Raw genomic sequence first — 23,740 nt, forward strand, 5'->3', positions numbered from 1 at the left:
GTCCAGTTTTTTGGAGGATAGGCTTCCGGACAAAACAATGCTTCATACATCTGATGAACACACACCAAAATAAACAACAAAACACAGGTGACACCAACACTTCTTTAAAAGTCTTGGACAAATTGTGTCCTTACATTTGGAACCTCAGTCCCAAAGTGACGCATGATCACGGAAGCTAGTAAAAAGATTTGCACCAATCAGCTGCTGTGGAAGTGGAGAAGAAAGGTCCTCTTCATCCGAGTGAAACAAAGAGAAGCTCTGTACACGCAGGCAGTCACAAGGGAATAGTTTCTGCTCATGACCAAGCGGTTGTTGAGTGATGTCAAACGGCATGCTGTTGTGTTTTACTCCCATGTAATGAGATGGCAGCCAATCAGGTGAAGTCATTTTCAGATGGATATTGCCTTCACCTGACACACATGCTGGTCAGCAACACATGACTGTTTCCACATTAATTGGATAACATGTTAGGTCTTCAATAAAGTATTTTTGCAAAGCCTTTCTTCAATTAAAACTAGGTTTTCTTTACACTGAGGAACCTTGAGTCTTTTGGCAAATCAATTTTTCAGCATTTTATTAGCTTTTGTGTTGACATACAGACAATAAACATTCCATTCTGTTTAGACACAGTGTCACAGATCTGTAATCTCCATAACCATGGCTATCATAAAATGCATGAGACTTGTCTGTTAACCTAAAACTGTCCAATCAGTTTAAAAGCGCTATGATCTGATGCAGAGTAATACATTGTATATGACAATGAAAGTTTTGCCTTTTCAAGGCGATGCATGAAACATACATCAACTTCATGAATACGATGGCCACAGTGCGAGACACCGTCGCATTTGGACTTGACACGGGCATCTGAGATTAAAAGTATATTTGGATTAACGGCACAAAAGTCGCTCGAGCTCAAGACCGAGCAAATGCCACAAGGCGATTTTCTCAGACGTCAATATCAGGTATGAAAATTTTGCCTGCAGGTCAACAGCACCTGGAGAACTACTTAACCAAGTACCACACATGTATTGAATTTGATCTTTTAGGAGGGATGCGGAAGCTGCGTCGCTCCAGTTATCAGAAGCGATTCAGGTTCCGAAAGCGCACAGTAAAGCGTGTAGCCCAGCTCATCCACTTCCTGCTCAGTCAGTTCACAGAATAAGTTCACTTTTGGGTTAAGGGCGCAGGGAAGCCTCCCCGCCTCCAGGTAACCCACTAGCGCCTTCAGCAGCTGTAGGAAGTTGTCGGCCAGCGTCTCGTGGGTCCAGTTGGCTTGTTTTTCACTTAGCAGCAAGATGGCGTTTGTGAGCTGGCTGGCATTAAGCCGGTTGAGGGCGGGATTGAGCTTGCATACGGCCTTGGCCACCTTGAGGCAGGCGCATCGGTAGCCTCCATCTTCTTGATCCAAGGCCCTGAGCCGTGCGGTCTCTGCCACTCTGAAGCTCTGCCGCCACAGGTTCTCGTGGCGCTCGGCGGCGAGCCGATGCCGTTTGGCTATGAGAGAAGTCCCGTCCTCCATGACGAGTAACGGCAAAAAGTCCACAAAAAGCTTTCGGTCCGTCTCGTACTGCACCTCCAAGGTCAGTGTTTCTGAGGGGACCACAGGACGAATCACATAGTCCAGGACGCTGCCAATAGCGGGCCAGTTGATCGTACCAACCAGCTTGTCAAAAACCTCCAGGACTGATTTAGGGGAGAGGTAACCTCCCACCATGCAGCGGTCCCAGTAGCTGCTGTTCCGTGGGAAATATTCTAAATTCTCTCTGCGAACCAAACAGAAACCTGGAACGTTCATGATTGTGTCCTCTCCGGGTATGGACGACCACAAGTTCTTCTCCAGAATGAGAGGCACCATTAGCTGGGCGTGGTCCGCCGTCACCACCTTGGTGATGGATGATTTGCGTTTTGAGTCACAGATCGAGTCAGACTTATGACAAAGAAAGACAAAAAGATGTGCTGCATCTCACCTGCAAGTCATCGTAGAGGCTGCCGCTCAGGTACATCTCTCGGAGCGGCATGTCGGGAAGTTTGGCGTGGAGGAATACCCGGAGCTCGGCGCAAATATCCAACGCTGCCCTCCGGGCCACGGCTTGCTCCTCAGCGGGAATGTCCACATTGTTCTGGTAGAAATCCCACAGACGCTCCTGCAGGGACAGACGCATCCGAGCACGGAGCAGCTCGGCCTGAGTCGGGCCGCTGCCTTTCGCTGCAGCTCGACCCACAGCCCTGCGCAGGTAGTCTGGGGAGCGATAGACAGGGCAGGTGGATTAGAAGATCAAAAGAAATGGTGGGTCAAATGTTACTTGGTTGAGACTGTACTGGGGCTGAACGATTAATTGCATTTGCAATTAAATGTGCGGCAGCGGCTGATAAATTTGAGTTGTCTTATATTTTGAGGCTAAATAGGTGTGTACAGTGGAACCTCTACTTACGAACGTCTCTTCATACGAAATTTTCGAGTTACGAAACTCCTCAACGGGAAAATATTGCCTCTTGTTACGAAAGAAATTTCTAGGTACGAAAGGTAAAAATACATTACCGAACGCAACATACTTTCGGCTATGGCTATTTCCTACCATAGGTACCTATGAGCGTAAATACTAGATCGGTGTTTGTGCATCGTTCTGGCATCCCATTGGCTAAGAGGAACCTCTACCATAGGTATGAGCGTATACTAGATCGGTGTCTATACAGCGTCCTCATCATTCATCCCGCGGCCCATGAGGTGTTCCGATAGTTTTTCGTAAATGTATGAACTAACGGCCAACGAATTTGTGCAAAAATTCAAACAATTGGTTATTGATGAAGGCACAGTAAGTTTTTAATTGCGACGAGACGGGCCTTTTAAAAAAAAAAAAAAAGATGCCTCGCCATACCGGAAGTTTCCATGAAGTTTCTGAATTTGTATAAAAGAATCGCCCAGAAAAAGTGTTCACCAGTCGGGCGTTTGCTCACTAAGATGATGTTTGCCTTGGGCATTTCCGAAGGATTGTTTTAAAAAAAATAAAAAAAACATCCATGGATCAGTCCTCTTACAAAACACCAGGCCAAAAAAAAAAAAAAAAAAAAAAAAAAAAACTTCTGAGAGAGGAGAACATGAACCAGAGGGCAAAAAAACGATGAGGACAGCAGTTAAAAAGGTAAATGACCATCATTTTTATTCTTTACTTTATTCTTTGTTTTTTTCCATTATGCACAACTCTCATTTATTGTGCAATAATCTAATTGTAACATGTATTTGTTACATGTTTTGATGCATTTTTATGCTTTATAAAACATTTGTGTCTGAATTTTGGGAGGCTTGGAACGGATTAGGGCATTTACATGGAAAATGCGTCTCTACTTACAAAATTTTCTACTTAAGAACTTTCTTCCAGAACCAATTAATTTCGTAAGTAGAGGTTCCACTGTATGTGGCCATATGTTGTGTTGTCTGATTTCATGAAAAAAAAATTAGGACTAGGGATGTCACGATACCAGAAATTTCGTAGTCGATGCCGATACCATTGAAATTCCACGATTCCCAATGCCATTTCGATGCCACGGTAAAAATAGAAAATAAATAATAAATCCCATGTACTTCAACATACACTCCTTTATTAGAAGTGAACACACAACGATACTGTGTGCTTAAACAGAACAATTGGCATGTGGCTTTAAAGCATTAAAATAAAATACTGCGCATTAAAGTATTAAACAATAGAGTAAACAACAATATTAAATACTGTGCCGATAACCGATAACCACTTGGGAGGATGCAACATGGCTCCAAATGTGCTATTAACGTGCAAAAAACTAGCTACAAAAACCGGCTGCTTGTCTAGCGCTATGAATGCCATAACTTTGGTGTTAATGGCTTTAGATTTGTTGTTGCTGTCTTGTTAGCTTAGCGCCGTTAGCCTAGCAACATTAGCTGTGCCTCCTTCACGTTCGTTCAAAACGGCTTTGACATGATGACGGATTTCAGGTGAGCAAAAGCCTTCTTTCCCCCTCTTCGAATTCTTGCTTAAAATGTTTTGATCTTCAGCCATGGAGAAAAAAACACCACACTGGTGAGGAGGACATGTTGATTGCTACGTGCTAGTCTAGACAGCTTAGCTTTGATAAGTGGATTTTTTTTTCCTTTCTTTTCTTTCTCCTCTAAGTTGGACCCCCAAAACAACACAAAAGACACGGGCAGATCTGCCGCCTCTGTACCAACGATACTTCGGGCATTGTAGAAAAGGCAGTATCGTCACATTTTCAGAATCTTGGCATCGACTTGGCACCGAAGTATCGGTTCTCGTGACGAATTAGGACGGACGAAACGATTATTACGCGTCATTACCGTCATTTAGATGCCGCCGCCGCCTCTAATTTACATGTATTGTAGCGTTGGTGAACTAAACAGGCCAAGAGGTGAGCAAACTCTTTAATGACAATTTGCAAGTAACTGTCGGCCGCAACCACGCCAGAATATAAGAGCTCCAAACGAGCTTAGTTCACCAAAACAAAAGCCTGTGTTGCCTTCAATTAGATTATTTTATATAATCGTTCAGCCCTAGACTGTACTACAAATCGCAAGAGTAGCGGTATTCTACAATGTAACATATCTGAAACAATGTTGATCTCATCAGACGAAGTCTAATCTAACTATGTCTATCTATGTTGTTGACTATAGCATGAACACCCACTGTGAACAAATGGCAAAAATCCTCCAAATTGGATGTCTGTTACCAAATACAGAAATAGAAGCAACAAAATGGTTGTAAAAAAAAAAAAAAAAAAAAAAAAAGACAATTATTTAGAGCAATTTCATACAAAGTTGACAAGTTTGTTGTACACACCTGATTCAAAGGAATTTGAGGCGGTGGGCAGGGACTGAAGTGACCTGCTAATGGTGGCCTTCATGTCATGGTTCAGAACCCGTGGTGACGAACCCACCCAGGCTGGCTCTTCCCAGCTTTGTTTTCCTTTCTGCTCCATCTTGGTGGGGCTGGTTGGAGCACTGATGGCACGGTCGTACATCTGCGCGGCAAAGACAGCACAGTGAGGTTTTTCCACTTAGTTCGGACAAATGTGGTAATGAGTAAAATAAAACAAATATAATTGCATTTTGCGCACTCTTTTGACAGCGAGCGTTGCGATGCCAAGCATGGCAGCTCCGCCCACCCCCAAAACAAGCTTAGCATTTGAAAGCATGAAGTCGATGGCTGTGCCAATGCCATTGTCATCTTTCTTCCCTTTACGATCACCATTCACTCCGGCCATCCTGCAGCTGAAATAATAAAAAAAAGACTCAATGATTTTTCGAACATTTTTTTTCATGAATATACACAAACAACCAGTAAAGAGAACTTTCAGATTAATAAAATGAAATCTGCAAGAATTCAAACGTAGGTGAGTTTAATAATCATCAAGTTTACTTTTCTAAATGGTGTGTACTCATTTATGTTGAACACTTGTCAGAAGCAACAAATGGATGGGCACCCCACCTGGGAAAGATACCTTCCAGATGACCACTTCCCCTCCCCAAGTTCCCCACTACATAAGCCCACCCAATCGGCTACTGAGGAAGAACTGGCCCCTCTTCAGAGCCTCCTCCTTATCTTCAGGTGCTGTCAGGGCTTGGCAGCGCCGGAACTCACGAGCCACAGCACGGCGGTAATAGTTGCGATCAGTGTACTGAAGGTGACGCCCTGCACGGAGCAGTGCCCGGTACAGCTCCAGCACAGCTCTGCTAGACCAGCCGCCCATGAGGGACCACCCTTGCAGAGGGGGGGAGCACCCTGTCACCTGGAAAAGCCCATTAGAGAGTGATCAAATTAGAACATGACAGTGATACAAGTAACATATGAGGGAAAGCAAAAAGAGGAGACGACAAAGGTATTAGAGCGCCAGTGTCCAAACTACGGCCCGGGGGCCATTTACGGCCCGCCATCCATTTTTCAGTGGCCCGCATCATATGCTAAAAAATGGCATATGACTCAGTTCAAATAAAATAAACAAAACAAAAATGTTTGGAGATGGTCAAAGTAAGAAGGGAGGGTATTGAAGAACAGGTGCCATTAAGGTTATTTTAGTTACCTAAAACTAATGAAAAAACAAACTAAAATTCAAAACAATAATATTGTTACCGAAATAAAGACGAAAATGCTTTTAAAAAAACGAAAACTAACTGAAACTGCATTTTATGTTTACAAAACTAACTAAAACTAACTATAATTATAGCAAAAATGTCCTTCGTTTTAGTCTTTGGTAATTAATTTAATGTATGAGCCTTTGGGGATGATTTTAAATGTGATTTTTAGTAGATTTATTTTGATATAAACCAGAATAATGACATTTGAAAGTATGTCACACAGAAGTGACGTCATCTAGCAGCAGCCAATAGAAAAGCACCTTCAGATGATGGTATTTTTTTAAATATTGCGCACAAGGAATACACATTTTTGGAAAAAATAAAAAATAATACTAATACTGAAACTAACAAACTAAATTAAAACTAAGCATTTTTAAAGAACTAAACTAATAAAAACTAACAGAACCACCCTGAAAACTAATAAAAATTAACTAAAATGAAATATTCCAAAACTATAATAACCCTACTGCCATATTACAAATAAATTGGTTTATATACTGTCGCATTTTTCTAAATATGCAAAAGCACACATAAATATTTGTACAATTTTTAGGACTAAATACAATTTCTCTTCATAACATTATGTGGCCCTTGCGTCCTTCTGAATTTCTGTATGTGGCCCTCAAATGAAAAAGTTTGGACATGCCTGTATCAGAGGGATGTAAATAGACATGATATCAGTGCACTACTACAAACACTAAAATGTGCAAAAGTGTAAGGCCTCTCGCAGTTTATTTTTACAAAATGGTACAAATGACAGCTTTACAGTTCTGTGCAAAAGGCTTGGGTCACCATTTGTTTTGACCCTTTTCACAGCAGTCAATAGCCAATTCATTAATTTTCAATAATGCTTGTCAACGATGAATACTTTAACTAATAAGGAACAGCCCACAAAACTTTGGAGAGGGATGGTGATTGACCTGGACATCGGTGCGTGGTTTGTTTTTACCATGCGAGTCAATATGGTAGCAATGGAATCGTCCAACTTGCAGAATCATACCGTGACACCGAAAACAAACAACAAATTTAACCGTGACCTTAGACTTTTGCACAGAACTGTAGGCGTTTATGGTATTTTATTAACATGGAACCCAATTTCATTTACGTTTACCTAGAATATCGAGTGCTACAACTGTGTTCTCAACATTTTTGCACAGTACATCCAACGCAATATTTTCAACATACTGCCACATTCAAAAGCCGAATAAGGAGAAAAAGCACATTAGATATTAACGAGGTGGCTGACACGCATTGCACATTTCAAGACAGGTTTTCTGAACCCAGAGGCTGAAGCTAACGTTAGCAATCCCACACAGTGAGCAATAATGTGAGTGCCTATCAGAATAACAAAATCTGTCGTGAAACGATTACAAACAACAGTGGTCACGAAAATGCAAGTTGCAAAGGTTAATTTCAAAAGAGAAAATGGCTGACAGGAAGGAAAGTCACTCTTCTGACTTGTTAGCATATCAGACCCACTGACGTTAGCCAAGCGCTGACTTACACGTAAAACATACACGAAGCACGGCCGGTGATATAATACAACACACGTCATGCACACACGAAGCACTTACGTATTAAAATTAGACCGGTGATTTTTCAGAAAGCTCAACAGTCCTCCCAATGCCGGGGGTCAAGACATTTAAGTTACAACCGGAAACAAATAGGCGACTGATATTCTACTTCCGGGTGAGTTATTTCGCCAGATAAAAAGATACATTTAGATTACAGGCGTACATGCAGACAAATAAGTACAGTAGTCGGCAGGCCAGTTTAGTTAGTTTAAGTATATGCTCACAAATGTCAAGGGTATTTGTAAACCAAACCATGCACCCATGTATTTAAACCAGACCCCACCCCCGAACTTTCAGGAAACGCACATACATTATTGACTTTTGTCTCGGGGTACGAGCCGTCATTGGTCCATTTTGTGCATTATCTAACGAAAGAAAAAATAGGAAAATGGATTATTGGGATATTCCAAAGGTTTTTCTGTTAACTACATCTAACAAAATATTTAATATGAGAGAGAGAGAGAGAGAGAGAGAGAGAGAGAGAGAGAGAGAGAGAGAGAGAGAGAGAGAGAGAGAGAACGAGAGAGAGAGAGAGTGAGAGAGAGAGAGAGAACGAGAGAGAGCGTTGGGGGGTGGGTTTGAAGGTGATGAACAGCAATTATGAACAATCTGAGTCTGAGGGAATTATTTGTAGTTTATTATTATTAGTATTATTATTAATTTATTTATACATGCGATTAAAGTGTTTGTGAGGAGGAGTCATAGAATTACATCCATTTAATGATGTAAAACAAAAGGGTGTGCTGGAGGAGGGTGTACAACATTTTTTATTAGTGTTTAGCACATCTGCTTTACAGTGAAGACTGGGTTTGTATCTATAACCTCTGTGCGCAGTTTGAATGGTTGTGTCTGTGAGTCACTAGTGGCCAGTTCAAGATGTCACTTACCCAAATTAAGATGGAATAGAGGCTTAATTAGTGTTTTAGGAAATGGAAATGGTTGGATACACATGTAGCTGTGTATGGTGCACACACTGGCATAACAGGATAAAAACCACACTTGCAAGAAAGATAGATTTATATTTATTTTCTTTTTGAAAACAGTGAAAATGTTTGTCTTTTAAGTTGTGAGAGATAAAAAAACAACAACAACCACCAAAATTGGACAAGACTAACAAAAACGTATGCTGTGATTAAATACTTTGTCAACTTTGCAACATAGTTTTTACTACAAGAGGCAACTTTCACTGGCACAGTTCTTGTAAATCCATGCGGAAGATGAGAATAATCCATTGATGAAAGCATTTAAATAACTGATGGATGGATAGATGGATGTCTATAAATGTAGATTTATTTTTGCACAACTTTAGAAGAAATAAAGAATTAAAAGGCTCTTGAAACGGGAAAACACACATTTGAAAATAAATAAAAACAGCTGGAAATTTCAATAATTTGCATCATCGAGACGTGTTATATTATACAGTTGTGAGTATTTATCTTGAGTCAGGTATGCATAGCCAGAGTATCCTAGTGATGATCATGGCATATACTTATCTCCTTTGAGTCTCGGAATAATCTGTATATCTCTTACATCATCATGCTGAAGCAGCCAACACAAGTATCGCTCTGTCCCCATGCCCCACCCACTGGTAAGAAGTGGCTTCATTTTGCGCATGTCACTGTACCACTTATAGGGCTGCTGTGGAACTGCATGGTGTCTGAGGGCCTCCTGTACCATGGCAGGGGTGGAATGGCGTTCACCAAGACCCACAGTCTCACCTAAGCCCAGCAGAAGGTCTGCAGCCTTGGCTTTGGCCCGGTCGCTGCCTTCCACATAGGCCTGATAGAAGGGAACTGCCAGATGGTCCATCTCAGTCAGCCAAACAGCGCCACCATATTTTTCTATCAAAAGCCGCTCTCCTTTGCGTGTAAGCTTTCTGCCAAAGTGTGGCTGACCATCTTGTACCCACTCCAAGCAATCGGCAGAAGGCATCATTGGAATGGCCTGGTCGAGAGCCACTCGTGGTAGTGGGGTTTTTCCATCTAATTTACTCAGCATGAATGTGATATGTGTGAGAGTCCCAGCAGTTTTGAGGATTATATCTGAGTGTCTCTTCAGCATGGACTTGGTGAGATGAGACAAGTATCCTTCTGCTTTTGAGATGGCACAGTCCATGTCACCCAACAGTTCACACTCCACATGGTAGAATTGGTTCAAGTGTGTGGCGTCAGGATCTTCTCCTCTAAAGCTGGGAGATATGTAGTAGGTCCCCGGCAGGTTATCCTGGAAACGGAGGAAGTATTCAAGCACAAATTGCATGGAGTCTGCTAGGTAGATGTCTTGACCCAAGAGGTGAACAGAAACTGGTTCTGAATCAGACCCCAGTCCCATTGGGGATGAGATGGTGTCTGTAGTAAGAGGTGTCAGGGCATAGGAGTACTGACAGGAATGGCTAAAATACTCTACAGTGCTGTGGAAAAGAGTGTTCTGTATCTGGAACAGGTTACGATACCACTGGCTCGTGATAGCGAGTATGGAGTGGGTTTGAGGGTCTTCCCATGATCGTGAAGGCCGGCACTGGGTGATTTTGGAGAAGAGTGTTTTGAGGTCATCTGGGTCAGCAGCTGGACCATCAAGTGAGGATACATATCCAGGATATTTTTGGAAGAATTCTGCTTGTGATCTGGTAATCTTAAAGCCTTCTGGGGAATGTAGCAAGGGGAAAAGCTTGGCATGAGCATAATTAATCTCAAAGCCCTCAAAAATCAGTGCAACACATTCAGCTCCCATTCCCTCTTCCAGCAGTTGGGCAACTTTATAAGTTGCCAAGATCAAAGCTTTGTAGTCAGTTTCCTCCAGTTTTAAGATGTCACTGGGCAGTGGCTTGCGGGGCATCACAACAGTTGCCCCAGGAGTGTTTGGGTAGGGTGTTAGAAAGGCAACATGTTGACTATCTTCCCAAACTCTCCACTGTTGCTCCTCTCCTCGTACAATCCGACTGAACAGGTTGTTATCAGAGCGAGCCCCCAAAAATTCAAAGCTAGAGGGTGCATTTGTTGTTGGCAATCCAGTCCTAATCTGGCCTTGAACCTTGTCAAGTGCTTCATCATCCCATCTTGGGCCACTTTTAGAGGTACAGTATCCAGAATTGTAGGAGTAAAATTCCTCTTTGCTGGCAAGATGGGGCTGCCACTTTGGCCCTAAGCCGTGAAGTGGTAGCAGTCTAATTTGTGCTGGTTGATTGGGTTTGGGATAGAAAACCAAAGCACAGCGTTGCACTCCAAGTTTGCTGCATAGAATACTTGATACAGATTTTGCTTCTTGTAGCAGAGACACAAAATCAGATTCAGGCAGATGGAAGATGCTCTGGGTGCCACTAAGAGTTTTTCTGGTCAAAATAGTTGACCCAGGGGTCCACGGGTTGGGATTCAGGTATGCAACCAGCTCATCTGTTTCCCAGATCACATTAGAGACATTCTTTAGGGGTCGAAGCACCTCGACTCTGGATATTTCACCAACTATCGAGGCTACAAACATGACACCAGCATTTGTTTCAATAACAGAGTCCCCTTTAGAGTCGACTGCAATGATTCCTGCACATACATCTTTCAGGTTTTCTGTCATCACCTCTCTACATGCCTGTCTGAGACTATAGCCTTTGTGGTGGTAGAGGCTGGCGATTTTTTGTGCAACAGTGTGTCTTAGAAACACATCTCCATCCCCAGAGCAGCTAATAGCTAATGTGTTATCAGCATATATTCCTGCTCCAACTACTGCTGTATCACCAACTCGCCCTTTCAGCTTCCCCACTAACCCACCTGTTGATGATGCAGCAGCCAAGCCCCGCTGACAATCCATTGCCACAGCTCCAACTGTTTGAGGATGATTGTTTTTTGAAGGATTTGCACTAGCAAGCTTCGCAGCTAACTCTCTATGACGGAGATCGGTGTAGAAATAGTCAGGCTTGACTGGTTTTGCCTCCTCTCCCAACACTTCACACAGAAATTCCTCAGCACCGTCTCCCACAATAAGGGAATGTGAGCTTTTTTCCATGACACATCGAGCTGCTTTTATTGGGTTCTTTACACTTTGTACACAGGCAACAGATCCAGACCTCATTAGATTGCCATCTACTATGGTGGCCTCCATTTCATTTTTGCCTTCTCTGTTTAATACTGAGCCTTTACCCGCATTGAAGAGAAAGCAGTCTTCTAGAGCCTCTACTGACCTTTGAACTGCATCCAGGCTATGCCCACCACGTTGAAGCACTTGCGATCCAAGATTTAAAGCTGTTTGCAGAGCAAACTCAATGACATTTATCACTTGTGTGTTCAGCATCATTCCCTCTCCAGCACCGGCATGGATCACCAGAGTATAGTTCGAACTCATATCTGTGGTCGAATCAACTGTTGTTTTATTGTTGCCATTGCTCGTTGGAAAGTGATTCATCTCATCATTCATGTCCTTTGTTTGGTTTTGATTGAAGAGACACTCAAGAGCTCCCATTTGACATGCAATTGCATATTTGAGTGCTAAAAGCATCACTAACTTCAAGTTTACTTTCAAGTTTTCCTGAAGCTTGTCAAGTACCGAAGCAAAGCTACCTTTCCCATTAAGCACAACTCGAACCTTATCCTTTTTTCCAAGGTAGGCTACAGCGAGCTGATCTTGGGCATAAACGTTTCCAACTCCACACTCCACTCCCTCCATCAGGTCAGTACCGGTGAGGTACACAGACGGACATCCAAAGGGGTCCAGAAACTTTTTCAACGGATTGTCATTTGATAAAGCTCGACGAAGGACAGCTAAATGGGGACCTACACCATGTCCAGTTTTGGTGTTTTTTATGAGAGCCTTGTGTTCCAAATATGCAGCATGGAACAAATTTAGGAGGCCATTTGTGTCTTGGATTGTGTTGTCTGGACGAACGCTTGATGCCAAGACACTTACTAACTTACGGGACTTCATGCTGACTGAGTAGGTGGGGTCACAACGGCCATGTTTGTAGTGGCGCATATGGGTAGGAGTGACAAGTATGTGAGCGGCGGCGGATTCTCCAAGAGTCTGCATCAGGGACAGTTGTAAAGAGAAGTTTATCCAAGCATCGTAGAGGCCTCTTTGGCTTTTTAGAGTTGAAAACACATCAGGATAAGAAGACATATCGAAAGTGAGAACTGGATTTGGGGATTTTAAATCGAGGCATGTCTTAGTGCTATGCTTGCCATGCAAAGTAAATGCTAGGCATGTTGGGTATAAAGGATTCACGTCATCCACTGAGGCAGACCCGTTTACTTTATCTGCATTAATATGCACGAGGCTTAAATCAGCTGTCTCTGACAATTGATATACATGCCCAGTTACAAGGCCAGCCACCATGCCATCCACAGCACAGTGCTCAAACACCATCCCAGCTGTGCAGTCCTTGAACACCACAAGATTCACCACCTGCCAAAAAGAGAAGACAGGTTAGTTTACTCTGTACACCAATAAATAGCGTCCCATTTAGTATGATGTCTCATGACCACCAAACGTTGAGATCTGTGAATGTTGAATTTCAAATATTCATTTTTTGCCTTCAACCACTGGAATTATTGATACCTTAGTTAAAAAAAAAATCTGTATGCAAGAATGAATTGGGAAATTAAATAAAAAGTGGAGAAGTGTCATCTAAGCAGTCCTACCTTGTCATAATATCTTAGACAGGGACCATCTTCTCCTCCAAGCCTCACTGCATTGAGGATGTCCGCCAATTCAGAAGGCGCGTTGCAGTCCTCCAGACTTAATGTCAGCACAGCGCTTTCCATTAGCTTTAGTGATGCTGCAGCAGCTCCTCCGTTCTCCATGATCTCTTCCCTAATAGCAGCCCAGGACTTGCGATCCAAAGCAGAGAGTCTACAAACGGCCAAGGGGTCATTCTGATTTCCAGTGTTTGGCTGATCCACCACCTTAGCCAGCTGGTTGTAGATATCAGTGAAGGATCGAGCAGATAATGGCTCATTACTGCCGGACCGCTGCAGTATGTCAACCGGGAACACTCCTCCAACACAAGTGATAATGGCATGAATGCTTTCTGGATAAACCTATAGGAAGGGGAAAATATAGAATGACTCAGTATTAAAAATCTACAATTGTGACATATTCAGATTTTCCTATACCTTAATTTCATCTCGACTCTTCCCAGGAATTCGAGTGGCAGCAAAAATCTCAGATTGCTGGGTCTTTTCCATGGGCACATCACCCTCCAGCATGTTTAGCTCACTATACAACTTTGCTGCTGCCCAAAGCAGAGCAGCTGCTCTGGTTAACTGGTTGCATCCCTTCGCTTTGGAAGGTAGAAGAACAACTGGGAGGGCTGTGGCGGTTGACAGGGGGTCGGCACAGGATAACAAACTTTTCTTGAACTGCTCCGTCACCCAATTCTCTTGGCCTGCAGCACTGGATGCTAATTTTTGCTGGGCTTCTTCAAGAAGTGGCCTCTGCTTCTCTAGGATGCTTTTGAAGTCAGCATAACGATCAGGACTTAAAGTGAGCTGTAGGACCCGACAAACTTCCTGCAAGGTCAAATCCATCGCTGGAACAGGGTAGTCGAGAAGAGCCATCCTGTTGAAATTTACGAAGCTGGGGAAAGAGGTGGACTTGTTACACTGTACATTAATTATGAAATACAATTACAGAATTATACAAATGAACATGCACATCAAAACCTAATGTTTAGAAGCTGTTTTGACCCATAGGTTAGGCCATTATTTCCCAACATTTATTGAGCCAAGCCACATATATTACATCAGGTAAGTCTCACAGCACACCAGCAAATTCAGTCGCACAAAATATGAGTTCTGAAAAAATAATGCTGTCATAATAAATTTGCAAATGGACTTAGATGGATGTAACCTGGGCCTGTTTAACTGAGCATACATCTAATTTTCAGTATGTGCAGAAACATGACATTCTGTTGGCTTAATGCAGTGTTTCTCAATTCCGGTCCTCAGGCCCCCCTAGCCAGCCTGTTTTCCATGTCTCCCAATTGCAACAGGTGAGGATCGTTATCAGGCATGATTAGCTGTCATTGGAATCAGGTGATTGGGAATTAGGTGACATGCAAAACAGGCTGGCTTGGGTGGGGGCGGGGGGGCTTTGCAAATGGATTTAGATGGATGTAACCTGGGCCTGTTTAACTGAGGACCGGAATTGAGAAACACTGGCTTAATGGCATCTGTGACATACAGATAGTTTCCTTCTGCCATCTAGTGGAAAAGCATTTAATTGTTCTACCTGTCAACATGTAAAGATTGCATAGATAGACAAACAAATATATATTCGTAATTAATCTGAAAAAAATCCGGACAAATTAAGTGAAGTTGGATCATTTCCACTCTGTATGTAGCAGTAATCAAGATAATCACATTAAATATAGGATTAAAATAAATATTCCACTAGTTCATTTAACCATCAGCACATCTATTGTAATTTACATGTACATTTCCAGGTTTACATTCACTATAGGTTAAGTATCGCCATGCATACATAGGATTGAAACAGCAGCATTAATTGCAATATGCAACATCAACTTAGATGTGCTGCTTCTAATTTGTACTTGCATTACCATCACAAGATGTCCTATTGAAGGTTTTAGTTAATCTGTTTATTATCAAATTTATTCCATTCTTAATTTGGTTGACGGAGGGGATTTTTGCGTACACACTGACACCTGTGCAGATAGTTGAATGTTTTGTTGCTGCTGTTTATTAATTGAATTTCTCTTCATTAGGCCAAATGAGTTCAAATAATTCACACAATGCAGGCTACATGGATTTTTTGGAACATGCATGTAGCCAGGATACATGTCTTGTGACTCCAATATCTCAATAATTAGATCAGCAGAAGTTGTGATCAACTCCCACAGTCCAATAAATATGCAACTGGGTATGTTAGGTTAAATGAATCCTGATCTGTGCATTTTGACACTTTTCTGTCTTTATGTGTCAGTTATGTGAGCAGTCTATGACTTACTTGTAACCCACCACTAAACCTAAGTGTGATAACTACTCTGAGAAAACATCCACTTCCAACACCTTTTTTCACCCAAGGTTATTACATACAGGTAATGTAAGATCCTGCTGCTTGGGAACCCCATAAAGCAACTAAATTTGATCTTTGTTTTCCTCTGTTTTTTTTTTTTTTTTTTTTTTGCATCCCTGTTGATCATTTGCAGCAAAACGTTTGCCGGATCTGTGATCACACCCCAACATCTTTGCATTTCTTAAACACTTTTTACAATGTTTGACTTTCCCCAAGCAGTTAAATATCCTTTTTTGGCCTATTTTGCCTGAGGAAAATAATCCCAGGCAGTTTTCATTTATGGATGTTATCATACTGTATAGGAGATTTTCTAAATTTATAGTTCACGTCAAAGAGTACTTCACATTAAGTTAAGTTACAAGCATAGCTGTCAAAAATATTTGAGCTAATTAGTTGAGTATTGGGGGTGGCATGGTGGGGGGAATAATAGGCATTTAGGAATGGCTGGGTACCGGTCCAGATTCACACTAACCACATATACATGGCTTTTTAATTCATCAGGAATGATTTGTGTGTATTTTTGGAAGGTGCTCTCCACCGGAGAAATTGGTGAGAGCTGATGCAAGAGATGATATTATGTTAGCAGTACAGTTGACTATGTACTGGGATTTTATTTTTTCCTTTTGAGTACTTACTTATTATTCTTTATCTTAGACACTTTCAAAGTGTTTCAAATTGCATTGTAGAAAATATATTGCTCACAAAAAACACCAAGCTATCACACAGTTTAAGTGTTAACATTTTAGCTTTGTATATATAGTATTACATTTCTTTAAATTAGGTATGTTTTTTTTTTTTTTTTACATTACAATTATAGCACAAATGAAAAGACACATCAAGGTACAGAATAATGATCCCAACATGAAAATCTGCTCACCTCAATGTCGAAATTTCTCCCAGGTCAGGCCAGTCGGAATGATAGAAGAACAGTCAACAGGAGAAAACTTAGGTTTGTCTCTAATGGATATGCAGTGACTCTTATTAAGCAATTTAAATTCTTGTGGTCCTCCCCCCACAACACTCATGGCTCTCATTTCTTTCTCTTATTTTCTTCATTTCCTGTTTCCTCCTTTTCCCCACTTTATGAGTTGAGTTGTGAAGATATGATATACTTGTTAATTACACACAAAACAGGAGTGTTTAAAACCAAAGTAAATATAACTGTAAGTGTTGCTAGGCAACTCTGAGATTGTTGATATTCATAGTTTGTTAGTGCTTGAGTAATAATTTTGTGTTGTAAATTACAAAATAATTTTATGTAATTTGGCAAATATGTTAAATTAATGTAACAAAAGTACAATATGTTCATTTTGACGGGCTTCGTGATTTGCTCATGTCCGGAACCTTTATTTTCACTGCACATGTCCACCTGCTTATGCTAGTGCTCATGCTCCGAGTTATACTGAAGAGACAAAAAAAAAAGGGCTGAAAGAAACTTTGTGGATATACGGACATTTGACCTCTTTTCACAGTAAGCGGCCAAACTGACGAAGCCCAGGGAGAACACGCAAACTCACCCAGGAAGGCCGAAGCCTGGATTCAGTCTTGCATCCTCTGCAATGGGAAGCATAGATGCTAACCAGTTAGCCACCATGCCTCTAGAAAACCAGTGAGAGATAATGTTAAAGAAAGCCCTTTTGTTTAGTTCTGAAACCCAAAACAGTCACACTGTAATAGAGATTCAAATTACAAAATAAAATACAAACAAATTACCCCAAATTTAGGATTCATTTAGAATAAATTAACCAAATTGCAGGGGGAAAAAAATGAAATTGGTTCATAGTGGTATGTCGGCTGGATGATGCACACCTCTTGTTTTTTCATTTGCGCTCTCCACTTATTTTTAATATTTTTTTTCCCTTTAAATATTATGATTTTTGCTCAATAGCTTCCAGGTTATGTGACCTATTGACCCCAAATCAGTGCTGCATTATAATGGCGTGTCTGCCAGATGATGCACACTTCTTATTTCATAATTTTAGATCTCCACTTATTTTTTTATATTTTTTCCTGTAAATATTAGTATTTTAGCTCAATAATTTCCAAGTCATGTCACCTATTGACCCCAAATTAGTGCTGTCTCATATTGGCATGACTGCCAGATGATGCACACCTTTTATTTTTCCATTTTAGATCTCCACTTATTTTTAATATTTTTTTTTTCCCTGTAAATACTATCATTTTAACTCAATAACTTCCAAGTCATGTGACCTATCCCAAATCAGGGCTGGTTCATAGTGGGATGTTGGCTGGAATCTGGATGATGCACACCTCTAATTTTTTTCATTTGAGCTCTCCACTTATTTTTAATATTTTTTCCTGTAAATATTCTTGCTTAATAGCTTCCAACTTTATGTGACCTATTGACTCCTTAGGACAAAATCACCACCAAAGATTAACATAAACCCAGATGTGTAGACTGAGAGAAAGTTAAAGTGTGTACATCTTGTATTTAAAAAGTGCATTTTCCTGAGTGAAATCGGCATACTGGGCCTTTAACGAAAACGGTCGCTGAAAATCAAGTTCTCTACAGTCATTTGTTGTGGGATGTTTGCCCTCCGGGAGGCGCCGCGGGAGCTAAGCAGTGACATCAGTTGGAATGGTCTATAGTGAAACACTAATTTAAACTGTTGTCAATAATAATAATAAAAAAAATCATCTTTTAAACTGCTTTTCAATTGAATTTTATTTTGAAAATGATCTTTTATTTTGAAAACCGGATGCCGTTCTCTGCGCCTGCGTCCCATCGCGCGCACTACAGTAAATCCTAGAAAAGGGGGAACATGAAATGAAGAGCGGCTGGCTTTACTCCGTAAAAAGAACAGGCGGCTACGTTTCGCCGTAGTCAGTAAACTAAAAGTTCAGTGCTTCTAGGTGGCTTTCTTGACAATTCTGTCACATTTTATAGCAAGCCAGTGAGTGTATAAAACTATGTGAGGACATTCTTATTTCCAAATAATCTCAATTTAAAACAAAATTGAACGTTACGGAAAGACATCTTGCGCGTCGAAAAATGGTGAAGAAACTTGGCTTAAAAAGTGTAAATGTCAACTGCTTTTACTGGCGACCCGACTCATCTCCGGCGCCCTCTACTGTTGGTTGTGTGAATCACATTTCCACGCCAACATGGCGGCACAGGCTCGCGCTGTGGTCTCAGCCCAGTGGCTGGCGGACGCAATCAGAAACGGGCTGGTAGGCTCCAAGATTCGGGTCCTGGACTCGTCATGGTACCTCCCGATAACCAACAGGGACCCGAAAGCCGAGTTCGCGGAAAAGCACATCCCGGGCTCTTCATACTTCGACATCGACGAGTGCAGTGACCAGAGCTCACCCTACGACCACATGTTGCCTTCCAGCAGCCACTTTTCACGCTACGTAGGCGAGCTGGGCATCGGCAACGACACGCATGTGGTGGTGTACGACACGAACGACTTCGGCTCGTACAGCGCCCCCCGCGTCTGGTGGATGTTCCGACTGTTCGGCCACAATTCGGTGTCGGTGCTGGACGGGGGCATGAAGAACTGGTTGGCCGAAGGGCGTCCGGTGACGTCGGAGCAAGTGAAGTCGGAGCGCAGAGACTTCAAGGTGACCACGAACCCTGCGTGGGTGAAAACCTATGAGGACGTGCTGGAGAATATCAACACCAAGAAGATACAGGTGGTGGACGCGAGGTCTGCGGGCAGGTACAGGGGGATCGAACCGGAGCCGAGAGAGGGTGAGTAGGCTTTGGGAATATTGGTTACAAATAGTGTTTTGCTTTATCTTCATTTGATTTTACATTTGGATTTCATCTTGAGTTTGAATCTTCTCTTTTAAACGTATAATAATAATAATATTAATAATAATAATAATAATAATAATAATAATAATAATAATAATAATACTTACTATTATTATTTTGTGTCTTGCTTCGGTTGCTCAATTCTTAGGTTTATGACGTACATGTGTGTACATAAATTTGTAAAGGTTATTATTATTATTATTATTATTATTATTTTTATTTTTATTTTTGTATTTATTTATTGTATTTGACCCCCAGACTGGTGCATTTAGCCTTATCTGCCACCATAGCATGTGTTACTTGAGGCAAATTGTTTCTGCTGAGAGGTACCTTGAAATAAAGCCTTCTCAATAAATTAGCTCAGGTGTTCAAAGTACGGACCGGAGGCCATATGCGGCTTGTCGTCCATTTTGTAGCAGACATCAGCATATTCAATATAAAAATTATTGTTTGACCTGCAACTCTATACGGTGTGGACGCTATAACATCCACATCCCCCATGGGTGCAACATACCTCTCAACTAATACATTTGACTTAGAGAGCTTTCTAGATATGCAAATAAACTAATTGTTACAATAGTAACAACATTTATCTTTTTGAATGCCTGATGACTTAAGAAATTTCAGTTTCAGAAGCAAAAATGATTTCCTCCACTTTCTGCTGACTGTGTCAAAGTCTACTTTGTGAACATAGCACATTAATACTTAACTAAGATCCTCATGTAAACATTGCTTTAAAAAATAATTTATTACTGTTTACTCTTGCTTTTATTGTAATTCTGAATGTGGACGTCTTCCTCATGGCAGGGGCGGATCTATTCCAGTGGGAAACAGGGCTGTGGGCCACCCCAAAGTCATGACAAATCCCAAATGTTTTTCCTTTTAAAATAACTAGAAAACAAACAAAAACAAACTCACAGTAAACATAAATACAGTGGTACCTCTACTTACGAAATTAATTGGTTCTGGAAGAAAGTTCTTAAGTAGAAAATTTTGTAAGTAGAGACGCATTTTCCAACTAAATGCCCTAATCCGTTCCAAGCCTCCCAAAATTCAGACATAAATGTTTTATAAAGCATAAAAATGCATCAAAACATGTAACAAATACATGTTACAATTAGATTATTGCACAATAAATGAGAGTTCTGCGTAATGTAAAAAACAAAGAATAGAGTAAAGAATAAAAATGATGGTCATTTACCTTTTTAACTGCTGTCCTCATCGTTTTTTGCCCGCTTTGGTTCATGTTCTCTCTCAGAAGTGTTTTTTTGTTGTTGTTTTTTTGCCTGGTGTTTTGTAAAGAACTGATCCAAGGATTTTTTTTTCCCCAATCCTTCGGAAATGTCCAAGCAAACATCATCTTAGTGAGCAAACACCCGACTGGTGAACACTTTTTCTGGGCGATTGTTTTAAACAAATTCTGAATCTTCATGGAAACTTCCGGAATGGCGAGGCATTTTATTTTTTTTAAAGGTCCGTCTCGTTGCAATTAAAAACTTACTGTGCCTCATCAATCACCAATTGTTTGAATTTTTGCACAAATTCGTTGGCTGTTAGTTCATACATTTACGAAAAACTATCGGAACACCTCATGGGCCGCGGGATGAATGATGAGGACGCTGTATAGACACCGATCTAGTATAAGCTCATACCTATGGTAGAGGTTCCTCTTAGCCAATGGGATGCCAGAACGATGCACAAACACCGATCTAGTATTTACGCTCATATAGGAAATAGCCATAGCCGAAAGTATGTTGCGTTTGGTAATGTATTTTTACTTTTTGTATCTAGAATTTTTTTTCGTAACAAGAGGCAATATTTTCCCGTTGAGGCGTTTTGTAACTCGAAAATTTCGTATGAAGAGACATTCGTAAGTAGAGGTTCCACTGTATGTAATTGTTTATATGGTTGGTTTGAGCATTTTTTTTTTTTTCATAGAATTGGACTGTCAAAGTGGGCCTTGCATCCTTCGATTTCTCTGTAGCCATCCCTTGAAAGAAAAAGTTAGGACATCACCTGCACGACCTGTATAACTCCATCCTTCCGCAGTTATATCTTGGAGTTTTATCTTTTTCAAAATGGTCATGATGTAGTATAGTGGGACTGCGCAAAGTGATCTGAAATATCGAGGGTGACCACTGTATAATCTTTGCTCCATGTCTGCACTGTATTAACAGGTACTCTACCAGGCCACTTCCCTGGTGCCATCAACATGCCGTTCACTTCCTTCCTGGAAGCCTCTGGAAAGTATCTGGCCAATGAGGACCTGTCCAGACGGTTCAAGGAAGCCGGGGTGAAATTGGACCAGCCGCTGTGGGCCACCTGCGGTTCTGGCGTGACGGCGTGCCTCGTCGTTCTGGCCGCTCACCTACTCGGGCACCCCGGGGTGTGCGTGTACGACGGCTCCTGGGCTGAGTGGTTTAAGCGAGCATCTCCGGAGAACGTCATCTCAGAGGGAGAGGGAAAGAAGCTGTGAGGCGGTTGTCTAAGTAACAGAGAGGTAATGTTTGTCACAAGTGAATTAAACTATTGCCTAAACATATGCACATTTTAAACTGTATTAGTAATTTGTAGCAGTATATGATAAAATGTATGCACAGATAACATGTTACTCAGAGAAAGTTGATCGTTGCAAAGTGTACAAAAATATGCAATTCACAACAGTGCCACTCTATGCAAAGAAACAGTGTATAAAATATGTTTTTTTTCTCTCCAAGTGACTTCTTTATGCGACATGGTGGTGGTTCAAAAACTGTGGACTTTTTGATGAGAGGGAAGGTGTTTTGAAAATCATGCATGAACGACATAATTGTCTTTACTTTTTTTCTTTGTCATGCTCATGGGTCAACTCTCATTATCCATTAATCAGAAAAGTAAATATTCAGCTTTTGGGTGGGGAGGGATTGCAGGAGCCTGGATTGCACAATATTGTAGATTGCAAAAGTACAGATTGTGTCTCCATTTATGTTATTAAAGACAACTTGAAAACTATTTCTGTTGCATTGTCCAGCAGCTGTTTAATGACAAGCTGTACAAATTGGTGAGAAAGAGTCTAAATATTGAAAACCAGTCTAACAGTTTCTTTTTCCACATTGTATCACCAAAGGTTTGCTGCTTTTCTTGTTCTTATGCTGATGGAAGAATCTCCTCCCTGGTTGCGGCATGTCATGTTCCTGTCATTCACATAATATATTCCAAACATCAAATGTATTTAAATCCAGAGGAATGTCTCCGTCCCACTGCACATGCAATGCTGATGATGGATTTTTTTGGCTTCCAGACACATTGTAATTGTTGTGCTTTGAATCCCTTTGATTTTTTTTCCCCCCTGAACATGGCTGCTTTTTTGTTTCTTCTCCAGTGTCCTCGCACATGTGGTGCATTTTTTTCTCTCCCCGAAATCCAGTCATCTGTAAGCCATTTATTTCTAAGGGCAATGCAAGATGAACATTACTTTTTTTGGGAAGTGATCTTATTAATTGTGTATGTGTCCAGTCAATGTATAATAATTGAAAACATTGTGCGGTGAAGTTATGATGATTAAACTTGGTTGAGAAAGTGTAGCCATACTAGCCAGAGTTTTAACTCCTTGCTGACGCCCTCTAGTGTAAGCAATGTAAACCATTGAAAAGTGGCCAATAAAAACATACATTTATTACATACATTTATTACCCTTGTAAATAAATTAAAATTCTCAAATCGAATTAGTTCGAGTTGTCTAACTTGTTTAGTTAGTAAACATTTAAAACATTTAGTTTGGAGTACAGTCCTACTTTTTTAGTTGCAAATTTTTTTTTAAATGTACTTCAGAGTACTTTTTTAATGAGTAAGTCAAAACACACAGTAGCATTAACATTCTAAAAATGGCTAAGAGTTCAGTAATGATAGTACATATAGTACTAATACTACCAAGAGCAGGTACCTTGAGGTAGTATCGCGATCATACTGTACTAATAATGCATTATGCATTAAATCATAACGGTTGTTTTCAACATTTGTATGCCAAATTTGTTTGATTCGTTCAAAAGGTTCAACAACCAGCTAACACCGAATAAATGTTTCATGTAAATAAAATAAACCTATATGTAATGTTTACATTTCAAATAAAATGTGCCGATCAACTACAAATTAGCCATTTTTAATCAATCTACAATGTCCACTTGAAGTGTTTCTCAGTATGGCTCGAGTGTACTCTGGCTCTCTCTGGTGGTACTTAAATGCAATTAAATGTTAGATTTTGAAACA

The 23,740-nt window shown here is 40.9% G+C and overlaps 4 protein-coding genes across 6 annotated transcripts; 1 reads left to right on the forward strand and 3 right to left on the reverse strand.

Annotated features, from left to right (window-relative positions):
• Positions 1–557: 557 nt before the first annotated feature.
• mief1 (mitochondrial elongation factor 1) lies at positions 558–5,250 on the reverse strand. Of its 2 annotated transcripts, XM_077540095.1 has the most exons (5): positions 5,104–5,250; positions 4,827–5,007; positions 4,674–4,709; positions 1,968–2,239; positions 558–1,882 (listed from the first exon to the last, which is right to left on the reverse strand). In XM_077540095.1, exons 1-5 carry the CDS (start codon positions 5,248–5,250, stop codon positions 1,043–1,045), a joined length of 1,476 nt encoding a protein of 491 aa, XP_077396221.1. In that variant the 3' UTR covers positions 558–1,042. The 2 variants fall into 2 exon arrangements, with proteins under 2 accessions (XP_077396221.1, XP_077396222.1); XM_077540096.1 differs by lacking the exon at positions 4,674–4,709.
• A 273-nt stretch (positions 5,251–5,523) lies between these two features.
• LOC144032563 (mitochondrial ribosome and complex I assembly factor AltMIEF1-like) lies at positions 5,524–7,683 on the reverse strand. Its single transcript, XM_077540099.1, has 2 exons — positions 7,626–7,683; positions 5,524–5,775 (listed from the first exon to the last, which is right to left on the reverse strand). Exons 1-2 carry the CDS (start codon positions 7,674–7,676, stop codon positions 5,524–5,526), a joined length of 303 nt encoding a protein of 100 aa, XP_077396225.1. The 5' UTR covers positions 7,677–7,683.
• Positions 7,684–8,967: 1,284 nt separating this feature from the next.
• Positions 8,968–16,629, reverse strand: LOC144032579 (uncharacterized). The gene is made up of 4 exons (XM_077540100.1): positions 16,592–16,629; positions 13,791–14,253; positions 13,317–13,715; positions 8,968–13,080 (listed from the first exon to the last, which is right to left on the reverse strand). Exons 2-4 carry the CDS (start codon positions 14,232–14,234, stop codon positions 9,172–9,174), a joined length of 4,752 nt encoding a protein of 1,583 aa, XP_077396226.1. The 5' UTR covers positions 14,235–14,253; positions 16,592–16,629; the 3' UTR covers positions 8,968–9,171.
• Positions 16,630–18,458: 1,829 nt separating this feature from the next.
• LOC144032595 (3-mercaptopyruvate sulfurtransferase-like) lies at positions 18,459–23,155 on the forward strand. 2 transcript variants are annotated; one of them, XM_077540102.1, is made up of 3 exons: positions 18,459–19,429; positions 21,673–21,995; positions 22,602–23,155. In XM_077540102.1, exons 1-2 carry the CDS (start codon positions 18,841–18,843, stop codon positions 21,969–21,971), a joined length of 888 nt encoding a protein of 295 aa, XP_077396228.1. In that variant the 5' UTR covers positions 18,459–18,840; the 3' UTR covers positions 21,972–21,995; positions 22,602–23,155. The 2 variants fall into 2 exon arrangements, with proteins under 2 accessions (XP_077396228.1, XP_077396227.1); XM_077540101.1 differs by having other exon boundaries at positions 18,460–19,429; positions 21,673–23,155.
• Positions 23,156–23,740: the final 585 nt, after the last annotated feature.

The sequence above is a fragment of the Festucalex cinctus genome, chromosome 1 (genome assembly GCF_051991245.1).
Source record: "Festucalex cinctus isolate MCC-2025b chromosome 1, RoL_Fcin_1.0, whole genome shotgun sequence".
Taxonomy (NCBI): Eukaryota; Metazoa; Chordata; class Actinopteri; order Syngnathiformes; family Syngnathidae; genus Festucalex; species Festucalex cinctus.

Coding starts and splice junctions, on each gene's coding strand:
- LOC144032579 (XM_077540100.1), bottom strand. CDS start 14,234: ATGGCTCTTCTCGACTACCCTGTTCCAGCGATGGATTTGACCTTGCAG. Junction 13,716..13,790: donor AGAGTCGAGATGAAATTAAG/GTATAGGAAAAT, acceptor CCCTTCCTATAG/GTTTATCCAGAAAGCATTCA. Junction 13,081..13,316: donor GTCTAAGATATTATGACAAG/GTAGGACTGCTT, acceptor TCTTTTTGGCAG/GTGGTGAATCTTGTGGTGTT.
- mief1 (XM_077540095.1), bottom strand. CDS start 5,250: ATGGCCGGAGTGAATGGTGATCGTAAAGGGAAGAAAGATGACAATGGC. Junction 5,008..5,103: donor CAACGCTCGCTGTCAAAAGA/GTGCGCAAAATG, acceptor TTTGCCGCGCAG/ATGTACGACCGTGCCATCAG. Junction 1,883..1,967: donor GCCTCTACGATGACTTGCAG/GTGAGATGCAGC, acceptor TCCATCACCAAG/GTGGTGACGGCGGACCACGC.
- LOC144032563 (XM_077540099.1), bottom strand. CDS start 7,676: ATGACGTGTGTTGTATTATATCACCGGCCGTGCTTCGTGTATGTTTTA. Junction 5,776..7,625: donor GCTTCGTGTATGTTTTACGT/GTAAGTCAGCGC, acceptor GGGCTTTTCCAG/GTGACAGGGTGCTCCCCCCC.
- LOC144032595 (XM_077540102.1), top strand. CDS start 18,841: ATGGCGGCACAGGCTCGCGCTGTGGTCTCAGCCCAGTGGCTGGCGGAC. Junction 19,430..21,672: donor CGAACCGGAGCCGAGAGAGG/GTGAGTAGGCTT, acceptor CTGTATTAACAG/GTACTCTACCAGGCCACTTC.